This window comes from Aquarana catesbeiana, linkage group LG02 (genome assembly GCF_042186555.1).
Source record: "Aquarana catesbeiana isolate 2022-GZ linkage group LG02, ASM4218655v1, whole genome shotgun sequence".
In the NCBI taxonomy this organism is placed as follows: domain Eukaryota; kingdom Metazoa; phylum Chordata; class Amphibia; order Anura; family Ranidae; genus Aquarana; species Aquarana catesbeiana.
The window spans coordinates 294,264,837-294,278,709 of NC_133325.1; the positions used below are offsets into that span (position 1 = coordinate 294,264,837).

A 13,873-nucleotide genomic window follows, 5' to 3' on the forward strand; every position below is an offset into this window, starting at 1 on the left:
ACAATTAATTACGTGTGAGTGTGGCCTACAATATATTGGTAGGACCTCTAGACCTCTTCATGTAAAACTAGGGGAGCATGTAAACAACATCAAGAGAGGACTAATAACACATAATGTATCCAGGCATTTTAAATTGGCGCATAACCAGAACCCTAGGGGTTTGAAATTTTGGGGCATCGAAAGAGTTACTAAACATTGGAGAGGAGGTATTTTAATACACCAGTTCAGCCGCAGGGAACCTTACTGGATATATGAGACAAAAGTTTTAGTACCAGCAGGCTTGAACGTTGATTTTGACGTAAATTGTTTTATCTCTGATCGTTGAGTGTATGTTAACATGTAAATATGTGTATTTATGTCATTTATGAGGATCAATGAAGACGCGGGTTAACGCACAATTATAATGGATGATCATTCATTTTTTAATTTTCCAATTAGTTGTATGACAGATTTCTTATCTTTTTATTAATGTGTGCTCTTATGTCCACTTAAAGACGTGAATTATAGTGCATTATTTTGTCCTCACTTCAGGTTTTGTTAACCATTTGAGAGGTAAAGTGTGCCTTTGTTCCGTCTGGACGTACTTGGCAATATACACTTGGCTTATCTTGCCAGATATATGTGCGACATATACGACATTTCATGTTTATGTGCTGCACTGCTTTTTCATATTTCATGTTGGAATACTGCCCTGCGGCCCAGTCTCTGAAGGGAGGGGATCATACTCGGCTTCAGTATGTCATAGTACATGTTGGCATTCATGGTTCCCTCAATGAACTGTAGCTCCCCAGTGGTGGCAGCACTCATGCAGCCCAAGACCATGACACTCCCATCACCATGGTTGACTGTAAGCAAGACACACTTGTCTTTGTACTCCTCACCTGGTTGCCACCACACACACTTGACACCATCTGAACCAAATAAGTTTATCTTGGTCTCATCAGACCATAGGACATGGTTCCAGTAATCCATGTCCTTAGTCTGCTTATCTTTAGCAAACTGTTATGGGCTTTCTTGTGCATCATCTTTAGAAGAGGCTTCCTTCTGGGACAACAGCCATGCAGACCAATTTGATGCAGTGAGCAGCGTATGGTCTGAGCACTGACAGGCTGACCCCCCACCCCTTGCAACAATGCTGGCAGCACTCATACGTCTATTTCCCAAAGACAACCTCTGGATATGACGCTGAGCACGTGCACTTAACTCCTTTGGTCGACCATGGCGAGGCCTGTTCTGAGTGGAACCTGTCCTGTTAAACCGCTGTATGGTCTTGGCCACCATGCTGCAGCTTAGTTTCAGGGTCTTGACAATCTTCTTACAGCCTAGGCCAGTGATGGCGAACCTTGGCACCCCAGATGTTTTGGAACTACATTTCCCATGATGCTCCACTACACTGCAGAGTGCATGAGCATCATGGGAAATGTAGTTCCAAAACATCTGGGGTGCCAAGGTTTGCCATCACTGGCCTAGGCTATCTTTATGTAGAGCAACAATTCTTTTTTTCAAATCCTCAGAGAGTTCTTTGCCATGAGGTGTCATGTTGAACTTCCAGTGACCAGTATGAGAGAGTGAGAACACCAAATTTAACACACCTGCTCCCCATTCACACCTCAGACCGTGTAACACTAACGAGTCACATGACACCGGGGAGGGAAAATGGCTAGTTCGGCCCAATTTGGACATTTTCACTTAGGATACTCACTTTTGTTGCCAGCGGTTTAGACATTAATGGCTGTGTGTTGAGTTATTTTGAGGGGACAGCAAATTTACACTGTTATAAAAGCTGTACAGCAAAGTAGCATTTCTTCAGTGTTGTCACATGAAAAGATAGAATAAAATATTTACAAAAATGTGAGAGGTGTACTCACTTTCGTGAGATACTGTACTTTAGGGTCTAAGGGGATGGTTGATTGAAATATCCTACTTTGTGTGTTAGTCACAGGTTGACAATATATATTCAGTTTTGGGCAAGAATATGAATGAGACCTCGTGGGCTCTGTTATACCTGCTACAGGTGAGTTGATCTAGCTTCCCCATACTGAACAATTTCAGGGGCATATTAAAGGCTTTTTATACAATGTATAATTGAGTCAACCTCTGTGTCACATTAAGCGAATTTTCCGTGACCAAGTCTAGAATGCTTTTCCATTTGCTCTCTGTCAACAGATCCCACATCTCTCTCCCATTTATCTACAACTTGCAAGGGTAAGCGTTAATGTATTCTGTAAGTAGAATGGTTTGGGAAACATGGTGTTTGGCATAAGATTGGTAATAGGTGTAAGGGCTTAGATACCACCCACCCACATTTATTTGGGCTTATACAGTATGTTTCCACTGGACATAATAAAATTGCATGTGCTGTGACAAGGTGTATTGCTGCTTCAACACTGAGAAGGGTTTAAAGCACAACTACAGACATTTAAATAAAAAATCAACCCTTGCAGTGGGTCTGCCCCTCCCCCGCTTCCTGCTGGAGTGCAGAATAAGGTACGCACTTCACCTTACTCCGGCACCACTTGACATAATAAGCACTTAACCCTTGCAGTGGGAAGGACGGGAGGTTCACTGCAAGGGTATTACTTTTGTTGCTATGCCTGAAGTTGGGCTTCAATACTACCATTTTTAAATACTTGTAATAAGTATTGTATGTAATGTCCCAAACTTTATGCATAAGTGTATATGTGGAAAACAATGTATTGAGCTTACAAAATCTTTGGGCATCAAGTCCAAACTTCTGTAGGTTAAATTAATATACATGGTAGCATCAACCCCACCAGCTTCTGCCTGGCTGGATTGTTTAAGACCTACTAATAACGTTGTAGCTTTGCTCCAAGGTAGTAGAGTCAAGGCTTTTGGAGGGCAACTCCTACCACTTGGCATGTTGTAGTTGCTCCGGTTTGATTTTAGGCTGCCATCATTAGTGCTCCAATTAGGATATTTATGGAGAATGTATAGCTTTTGAGGCAGACATATTTTATAAGATGTGCTCTCCCAATCAAAGATAGAGAGGGGGAGCTTACTCCAGATTTGAACCCAGAACCTAATTACCCAGCAAAAATGGCATACTTGGCAATATTTAGTAATATCTGGGGTAATTTGAATGCCTAGGTAAGTGTGTCTGTGAGTGGTATTGTGAAAGAGGGGGTAATTGGTTGAGAGCAGTCACCATCCAGATTTGAATGCAGATTTGGACCAATGTATTAAACCAGAGTGGCTGTCAAAGGGTTCCATTGCTTCTATCACCTCTTGAAGGGAGGAAATGGTATCACCCAACAGAAGAAAGGTAGCATCCGCACATGCCAGCATGATATTTTCATGTATATCACCATTGTGGAAAACAACACTATTTACATTGTCTTTTATCACAGCATCAGCCAGAAGCTCTATGGTCAAGGCAAACAGTGGAGAAAGAGGAAAACTTCGTTAGGTGCCCCTTCCCAACGTGAAGGTTGGAGACTACCTATCTCCTTTATGTTTTGCCACCAATGGATTAGCATATATAAATTTTGATTCATGCAATAAAAGTTTGCTCCAAAACCAAATTTCTTGAGCACTGGCCAGAAGTATAGACATTCCATGCTGTGATATGTCTTAGTGGCACTGAGAGACAGCAAGGCCTTATTTGCCAGGTTATCAGAGGGTATTTTCATATTTAGAAAAAATCTACAGGGTGGATCAATGTAGATTTTTGAGGCATGAATCCTGCCTGATCTGGGTGGATCACTGACATTATGATTTTGCTATGTCTACCACCTGAAACGCTCCTCAAGATCTTGATATTACATGGCAGATGAGAAATGGGCCAATATAAGTGGGGGTCCACAGACTCTTTACCTGGTTTCAAATCAGCACTTTATTGGCTTGTTGAGGATGGTGAGATTTCTGTGGAGAACGTTACTAAATACCTCTTAAAGATCTGACAATATTTGGGAAGGAATGAGGTGCAGATTGGAGTTCCTCAAGTGTAAAAGGGGAGGCTAGAAAGTCTCCAGGATTTTGAAAAAAAAAAAAAACTAACTATGGGAGTGAAGAGATTTTATGGGTCTAGTAGTTTTGAAAAGTGTATAGTTCAGAATGAAAATATACAAAGTCCTGCAAAATAGCATCTTGTGTATTAAAAGATAAGTTCACCTTTCATAACATGTTACATGTGACACCAATGTCACATGTAACATGTTATGAATGCACCAGCCCCCACGCCCCCTCCAGATCCCCGCTATGGCAGCAGACTGGGGATCTTCGCCCCGTGTCTGCTGCCATAATTCAAAAAAGACGGGGCCGCGTGGGGCTACGCCCACCCGGCTGCGTCACTCATTCACAGTCCTCTGTGAAAGGAAAACTACAAGGTTCGGCAGCCTTTGCGGCTGTCAGCTTGAAGTTTTCAATGAACTACTTTGGCGCTGTAATCCAGGGAATATCAGAATGCCTCCTTGGATGATCAGAAAGGAAAATTTTTCCCCTGCTGTAGCAAATTGGACCATGCTTTGCTGGGGTTTTTAGCCTTCCTCTGGATCAACTGTGTGTCTAAAATTGTGTATATGGGATTGTACGGTTGTGTTTTATTTTTAAATTTTTATTGGTTGAACTAGATGGACTTGTGTCTTTTTTTTAACCGAACTATGCAACAACCGGCACTTCAGAGGGTCTTCATTAAAGCAAACCGGTAAGCAACCTAATACCTCCCCCATCTTCTGTAATTCTTTTACATAATCAAATATATATATTTAGTACAATCCCCCAATGTATTATGTAATACACCACAGAGATGTCATTGGCTACCCAGTTAGAAGGGGAAGACTTTTGTCAATTCCATTTATATGTATCAGAATAATGTGATTGATCAAATATATGAAGAAAATAAAGATTTTGAAGGGCGCTAATGCTAAAGTCAGTTTGTCTGTTGGAGTAAGATGTTGCCACTGATGTGATGTGGAAACCTCCCTAATAATTTAATGCAGACTTACATTTTAAATATAGAATAAAAGGAAACTCCACAAAGCTAAATTTTGTACTCAAAATGAGCACACACTTAATAACTTTTTAAATGCCTTACTTTCAGATGAGTCTAGTCAATATTCCTATTGCACACCTTCCTGGAAACAAGGCTCATCATTAATAGGTGCTGCAGTGATTACAGGCTGAATACCGGAAACACCAAGTCAACATACATATTCACTAGCACATCAGGAATCTTCAGTTATCTTTCAAAGGTTTTTATTACAGATAGATCACATCACAAAGACAAGTGCAGCGTTTTGGAGCCACGCAGGAACACTTCGTCGGGTATGTGAATAAAGGGGTCCTGCATGGCTCCGAAACGTTGCACTTGTCTTTGTGATGTGATCTATCCGCTATGAAAACCTATGGACGATAACTGAAGATTCCAGGTGTGCTGGCGAATATGTACATTTACTTTCAGATGACTGATACCTATTAACTACTCCGTAGGGGTATAAAAACTGAAAAAAATGCTCTGTGGGTATACAGAATCTGAACTTAAACGTTATTCAAATGTGTTGCGAGTCCTTCACCAGTATTTTGTGGCTGAGTATGAACCATGAAACAAAGGTCAGTTCTAATGACACAGTGTACAGACTGGTCTGCTCTAGCAGAAGTGGGCCAAAGACCATGGATTATGGGTGTGAAATACTGGTTTGCATAGTAGTTGCCCTCTTATTTGAATGTCAAAGTTATATCTAACGATTTTTATGACTGCTCATTTTAAAACAACAGTTTTCCTTTTTTAAATTAGACTGCAGGCAATCTTAAAAAAATCTAAAACCTTACAGAATGTATTAAAAAGAGGTTTATGCTATCAAAAACTGTTCATGACTATGATTTTCTAATGACACTTAATTAAAGCACTTTGCAGGATTTTGCCTTAATTAAGCACTTGTAGGATTTGCCTGGATAATTCTAAGATTTGTTGGATTTGGCTGCACTCAGAATGAAATGAAAAAAAGAATTGTAATCTCTTTTCAGTATATGCCCACTTCAGTTTCTTGCCACAACCTCCATAAAATATAATATTACATATGCAGTGAGATTTTTAAAAGCCTCTTGCATCCAATTCCATGTATCAATATGTGCTTTTCTTAAAACACCAAGAATTACATAATCCACCACATCATGTCTTGCAGATGCCTACTGGTCTTGGAAGCAGTTATAATGTGCCTTTACTAAAATTCAATTTGAGGTTCAATAGATAATGTATTATCGTTTTACTGCAGCAACAGTTTTTAACCACTTGCTTACTGGGCACCTAAACCCCCCTCCTGCCCAGACCAATTTCCAGCTTTTAGCGCTGTCACTCTTTGAATGACAATTGCGTGGTCATACAACACTGTACCCAAATGAAATTTTTGTCATTTATTTCCCACAAATAGAGCTTTCTTTTGGTGAAATTTGATCACCTCTGGGTTTTTTATTTTTTGTTAAAAAAATTAAAAAAGACCGAATTTAAAAAAAAAAAAATACAAAACTGTTTTATATTTTGTTAATAAATTTTGCAAACAGGTAATTTTTCTCCTTCACTGATGTACGCTGATGAGGCTACACTGATGGGCACTGCTAGGCTGCACTGATGGGCGGAAAGAGATGGGCACTAATAGGCGGGCACTGATGAGGTGGCACTGGTAGGTGGCATTGGTGGGCACTGACGGGCAGCACCGATAGGCAGCACTGCTAGACGGCACTGATTGGCACCACTGGTGGGCATTGATAGGTGGCACTCGTAGGCCGTGATAGGTGGCACTGATTGCTGGAACATATGTACTGGTGGGCACTGTGGTCACTGACAAGTGGCACTGGCAGGCGGTACTGGTGGGCACATATTCGCCTCTTCCTCTTCGGGACCGATTTCCCTTCAACAGAAGAAGGTGATCAGCTTTTTTTTTCTCCTCACACTGTCAGCGTGAAAAAAAAAAATTGGCTGACAGCTGATCACATGGTAAAGGGTCGGGATCGACCCCTTACTCCGATCTGTGATAACCCGAGTCTCATTGACTCAGGAGATCACAGTGCGCGCCCTTCAGGGGGGTGTGGCTAGCATGCAAAAGGAAGGACGTCTATTGACGGCTTCCCGACAAAGCAGATCCACACTGTACCCGTCATTCAGCTATAGCGCGGATCTAAAGGGGTTAAGATACCTGGTGTCCGGCACCATTTCTTTGGCTATATACTATAGACTGCATTCAACAAACAAATTGAAACCCTGGGTAAATTCTTACAAATCCGAATTACAGGAATGCAGATCGTCCTATATAAAAACCTTTTTTTGGGATCCAAGAACTAAATGCAGATTCTCAGAATTTAGAAATACCAGTATGGTCTTTGGAACCCTAGCAGCCTCTGCTTTTTAGGGAAAGTCAAAGGACTTTTCTCTGAAATCAATTTACAGTACAAAATCCCTACACGTGAGTAAATAGCAGAAACAAATTTAGTCAAAGTTATATGAAAATATTAAGGTGGACCAATGCACTAATTTATAAAAATATAACACCAAACAATTCACCTGGCATGCTTTTCAACAATTTTGCATTGCACATATGTCCTTTCCAAATGTCTGTTAGAATGTATTCCATCCTCTTTGCACGCCAAAGAAAGTTGAACACTCTCAGATAATGGCTCATACACTCTCTGGTAAAGACCTAAAAAAACAAAAAGGTGTTTGATAATGGACAAACTGATGACTTTGGAATCAATAAGCTTGTATTGTGGAATAATGCGTCAAATCATTTATTCTAATCTATTGGCTTTGCGTGTAGCCTTTGTGGCCAAACTGTGTAAGCAGAACACGAGCTGGGCAAAATTATTTTATTTCTACCAAAACAGTGAGGTAAATAATGTACAATAATGGTCTACAGCAACACACAGTATTATAGATACTAATGGGTATCATTGTTAGCGTAATTTAAAGATAATGAACAGTATCGGATGCTTAAAAAATAATAATAAAAAAAGTGTTCCTGACTTAGACAAAGTCTGGAAACAAATGTAGGTTAATTTAACATAAATGTAAAAAAAGCCTTAGGAGCTGTGAATCTTCATTACTTTTTTTGTAGGCACAAAAATAAACTACTTAGGCTTTGTTTGTATGAGTGCTCAAAAGCACTCTTTCTGCTCAACTGCCAGTCTTCAAGATTCAAGGGTCACTGTGCAGCTCAAAATGCTTGTGCTGCATGTGTTTGGAGCACTTAGCCATTCAATGGCCCATCACAAAAGCAACTGTGGCACAGTCCAATGGAGCTCGAAACAATGGTGCCCATGCAGGGCAGAGTAACAAGTTTCATTTAAGATCCCTTCCAAGTAGCACACACTTTTCATTTACCCCACTGCTGCTCTGTTTAGCGACCAGAAAGGAAGAAAATATCCAGTACCTCTGGGTATGGAGAAGCATGTGACCCCTGCCCCTTCCTCGCAAGTGACCGTGCTGATACTTAGAAATAAGCCAAGCCCCATCACTTGCAAACGGAGAAGCTAATGAAGAAGATATTAACATGAACCTGTAGTTTTGACCTGCATTGGCAAAATGGAGGATTACATCATTTCATAGAAATCAAACCATTGCCTAGCCAAGGCTAAGGGTGCACTCATAGCAAAGAACAAAAAGAAGCACACCGCTCCAGGCAAAATCAGGTGCAGGATGGATCACAGGTGCAGACCTTGGCTCACCACCATGGAAGATGAACAAAACAAGGAATTGGTCGCACACTGGAATTTCAAATTATCTCAATGTCATCTTTATTGTCAAAAGGGTCAGACAGATACATGCAAAGGTAGATGTTTCACAAGCGATAGCTTGCTTGTTCACAACCAATGTAACACTAAACAGGCAGGTCTTTTAAGGGAGTCCACCCAAAGTGGGATACACCCAAAAAACACCTGTTCATTGAATACATGAATGGAAAATGTCTATGCACACATGATAAACATTCATAGGTGTTTATGTAAATAGATGTATAAAGCAAAATCTCATTGGTATTAAAAGTTCAGAACCAAAACTTTGTTCAGCTAAACTGAACCTTAATGTAATCGGACTACTGATGTGAAAAACGCATGGAGCTGACTGGGGATGAAAAAGTAGCCATCAAAAGTCAAATCTACGAAGGACATAAGGAGCAGAGTAACAAAAACCAATGGATTCCGGTGTAAAATATAAATATCAGAATGTACAAATCGCAACAGTGACAAAATAATGGGAAAAGATATGCAATTGATATACATATATACATGCATGTCTGAAATTATTTGCATGCACTGCATGCATATATGTATATAGACCTGGATGGAAAAAAAACGAATCTAGTTATAAAAGTGTGTGATGTCCCATTCATGGTTCATTCCAAAAGGTTTTCTGGTATTAAAATAAAAAATCCAAAAAAAAACTCCCTTTTGCAGAGAAGTTTGAAAACATCTCCTCCTCTTGTAGGCGTCAAGACTTTTTCTAGAATCTGTACACCTGCAAAGGTACTGCTGCCATTATGGTATTGGTTGAAGTGTCTAGCAATATTTGTGGAAAGATTTTTCTCAATGCTGTACAAATGTTCTTGAAATCTATCCCTGAGTCTCCTAGTGATACATCTGATGTATTGCACATTGCACGACTTGCATGTAACAACATAAATGACATACCGTATGTTGCAGTTAAAGAAGGATTTGATCTGATGCATTTTTTCATTAGAGAAGCATCGTATTAAATCCCCCTTAATGATGTGCTTGCAACACGAACATCCAGTCACACCACAACCATAATTTCTTTTGAAGTGCAACCAAGTAGTGGACATCAAGGTGGCAAGATCAAACAAATTAGGGCACAAAGAGTTGCCCAAAGTAGGTGCATGTCTGGAAATGAAATTGATTCCATCCTTCAAGAGGTCTGCGCATACACTAGCAAAAAGTATAGGCAAATATTGATGTACAATGGTTTTGATCTCATTAAATTCCCTACTGAAGGATGTGCTCAAAGTGGGTCTCTCTTTGTTGAAAAATTGTTTTTTCTGTTTATATTTTGTTCTATATTTGGATTGGATCAAAAGTTCTGACCTGTCTTTGGAATCCACAATTGCGCAGGCTCTATCTAACATATATTTGGGATATCCCTTTTGTATATCAAGGATACAAACCATCTTCTGAGTATTGTCCAGGACATGACATGGGACGACAGTTCACTGTGGGTCACATGTGATGCCTCGAGTTTATATTCCTGTATTCCACATGAGAAAGCTCTGGAGGTCATAACGTTCTATTTGGAAGGAAGCACACAGTATAACATTGAGCACAGACTTTTTGTTTTAGATGTCCTACAATATCTCTTGACACACAATATTTTCACTTTCAATGGGGATTGGTTCCTCGAGAGGTGTGGAGCAGCCATGGGAGCCAAGTTCTCGCTGTCATTGGCCAACCTGTATATGGGTTGGTGGGAACGTCGTCACATATATGGAGTTGACAATCCTTTTAGGTCATCGATTAAACTATTCTATCGCTACATAGATGACCTTATCTTTATTATGGACGGAGAACTTGGCTCCCTAGAGCTGTTTCTACAACACCTCAATTCGAATGACAGAAATTTAGTTTACAGGACAGTGTAATTCAAGGGATATTGATTTTTTGGCCATATATCTGTGTGGCTTTGATAATAGCATTCACAACAGTTTGTTCAGGAAACCCATGTCTGGCAATACTTTGCTCATGGCTCAGTCAGGCCACCCCACACATACCGTTAGGGGTATCCCTGTTGGCCAGTTTTTGAGAATCTGCAGATTGTGCAGCGACCAATCATCTTATGAGAAATAAGTTAGAGCTCTTTACTCGCAGGTTTTACAGAGGGAATATCCCAAATATATGTTAGATAGAGCCTGCGCAATTGCGGATTCCAAAGACAGGTCAGAACTTTTGAGCCAATCCAAATATGGAACAAAAAATAAACAGAAAAAACAATTTTTCAACAAAGAGACCCACTTTGAGCACATCCTTCAGTAGGGAATTTAATGAGATCAAAACCATTGTACATCGATATTTGCCTATACTTTTTGAAGATAGTGTATGCGCAGATCTCTTGAAGGATGGAATCAATTTCATTCCCAGATGTGCACCCACTTTGGGCAACTCTTTGTCCCCTAGTTTGTTTGATCTTGCCACCTTGAGGTCCACCACTTGGTTGCACTTCAAAGGAAATTATGGTTGCGGTGTGACTGGATGTTCGCGTTGCAAGCACTTTACTCGTGGGTTTTACAGAGGGAATATCCCAAATATATGTTAGATAGAGCCTGCGCAATTGCGGATTCCAAACACAGGTCAGAACTTTTGAGCCAATCCAAATATGGAACAGAAAATAAACAGAAAAAACTATTTTTCAACAAAGAGACCCACTTTGAGCATATCCTTCAGTAGGGAACTTAATGAGATCAAAACCATTGTACAACGATATTTGCCTATACTTTCTGAAGATAGTGTATGCACAGATCTCTTGAAGGATGGAATCAATTTAATTCCCAGACGTGCACCTACTTTGGGCAACTCTTTGTCCCCTAGTTTGTTTGATCTTGCCACCTTGAGGTCCATCACTTGGTTGCACTTCAAAGGAAATTATGGTTGCGGTGTTACTGGATGTTCGTGTTGCAAGCACATCATTAAGGGGGATTTAATATGATCCTTCTCTAATGAAAAAAATGCATCAGATCAAATCCTTCTTTAACTGCAACACACGGTATGTCATTTATGTTGTTACATGCAAGTCGTGCAATGTGTAATACATCGGATGTACCACTAGGAGACTCAGGGATAGATTTCAAGAACATTTGTACAGCTTTGAGAAAAATCTTTCCACAAATGTTGCTAGACACTTCAACCAATACCATAATGGCAGCAGTACCTTTGCAGGTGTACAGATTCTAGAAAAAGTCTTGACGCCTACTAGAGGAGGAGATGTTTTCAAACTTCTCTGCAAAAGGGAGTTTTTTTTTGGATTTTTTATTTTAATACCAGAAAACCTTTTGGAATGAACCATGAATGGGACATCACACATTTTTATAAATAGATTAGTTTTTGTTCCATCCAGGTCTATATACATATATGCATGCAGTGCATGCAAATAATTTCAGACATGCATGTATATATATATATATATACACATACACATTTTTTTAGGTGCTCCATTGGGGGGCTTTGGTGATATATCAGAGGTCTAAATAGACCCCTGATGTCTCACTTTTAAGACAGAGATTCCCCAGTCCCTTCTTCTGCAGCCAAGCATCAGGGGGAATCTGTGCAGAACAGTGTGATTAGGGTGTGCCCAGGCACACCTGGCACACCCTGTGCGCACGCCTATGTCAATTCCATATCTTTTCCCATTATTTTGTCACTGTTACGATTTGTACATTCTGATATTTATATTTTTCACCGGAATCCATTGCTTTTTGTTACTCTGCTCCTTATGTCCTTCGTAGATTTGACTTTTGATGGCTACGTTTTCATCACCAGTCAGCTCCATGCATTTTTCACATCAATAGTCCGATTACATTAAGGTTCAGTTTAGCTGAACAAAGTTTTGGTTCTGAACTTTTAATACCCAATGAAAATTTGCTTTATCTATTTACATAAACACCTATGAATATTTATCATGTGTGCATAGACATTTTCCATTCATGTATTCAATGAACAGGTTTGTTTTGGGTTAATCCTTTTTGGGCATTCATAAGCATGGATTTGTACCCTGTTGTGTCTTTTTTTCTAGGCCTTATTGTCCTTTTCTTTACTTTTCTTCTTTTTCATGATTTGCTTGTGACTGAATTTTGGATAAATGACAGCAAGCTTACATATATATATATATATATATATATATATATACACACACACATATATATATATATATATATATATATATATATATATATATATATATATATATATATATATATCTTTTTTTTATTATGACTTTTACAGTCTTTTTTTTTTTTTTTTTTTCAAATAACATTTTATTATGTTTGTATTACAGGAGTACATAATATGTAGGAAACACTAGAAAAAGTTGCAGATCACATCGTATAGTATTTCTAGCTTATATTTACTAGAGTATATATATATATTAAATTCTAAGACAGTAATGAGCATGTGTCTGAAGATAATGTAATTATGTTAATATCTTGCAATTTTAAGTAGCAATTTCTCTTTTTTTTCCCCCTCTTTTTTAAAGAGTGACTAGAGTACTCAAGGTAGAAGGAAAGGAAAGGGAAGGAAAGAAGAAAGAGGGAAAGGTCATCATAATAGCTCGTTTACCTGGTCATGGTGGATCCTCCCGAAGATGCCACAGTTCCCACACTTTATTATGGGCTTCCGCTCTGTCCTGTATCCTGGCCGTCATCTTCTCCATCAACTCCACATCTTTAATTCTGGCGTATAAGGCTTCAGGAGTGGGGGGGAGACTTTTTTTCCAATGTAGGGCAATAAGACAGCGTGCCGCTGTGAGGATGTGGCGTGTTAATTTTTTGTAAGGTGTGGGAATCTTTAGCTGTAAAACTCCTAAGAGGAAAAACTTGGGGACCATGGGGATCTGTAACTCTAGAAGGCGGGCCAGCAACTGCTGAACCGTATTCCAGAAAGGAGTAATCAGTGGACAACTCCAGTAAATATGGAGGAGGGTACCTCTATCTTTTTGACATCGCCAGCAGCGATCAGAGCTAGTGGGGTATATGGTGTGGAGGATATCTGGAGTCATATACCAGAAAAGGAGGATTTTATAGGTGTTTTCCTTGTATAGAGTACAGAGGGAGCTCTTTGCCACCTGGGTCCATATCACCTGCCATTGCTCCTTAGGGAGTTCCTCATTGAGGGCCTTCTCCCATTTGGTCATATAGGCATGTTTACCTTT

General features: G+C 39.6%; 1 protein-coding gene across 1 annotated transcript in view; it reads right to left on the reverse strand.

Moving 5' to 3' along the window:
* The window catches only part of TUBGCP3 (tubulin gamma complex component 3), a 179,763-nt gene that overhangs the window by 39,900 nt on the left and 125,990 nt on the right, over positions 1-13,873 (reverse strand). The window contains exon 17 of the mRNA XM_073614518.1: positions 7,514-7,649. Coding sequence (XP_073470619.1) covers positions 7,514-7,649 — 136 coding nt within the window. The remainder of the gene's footprint in view (positions 1-7,513; positions 7,650-13,873) is intronic.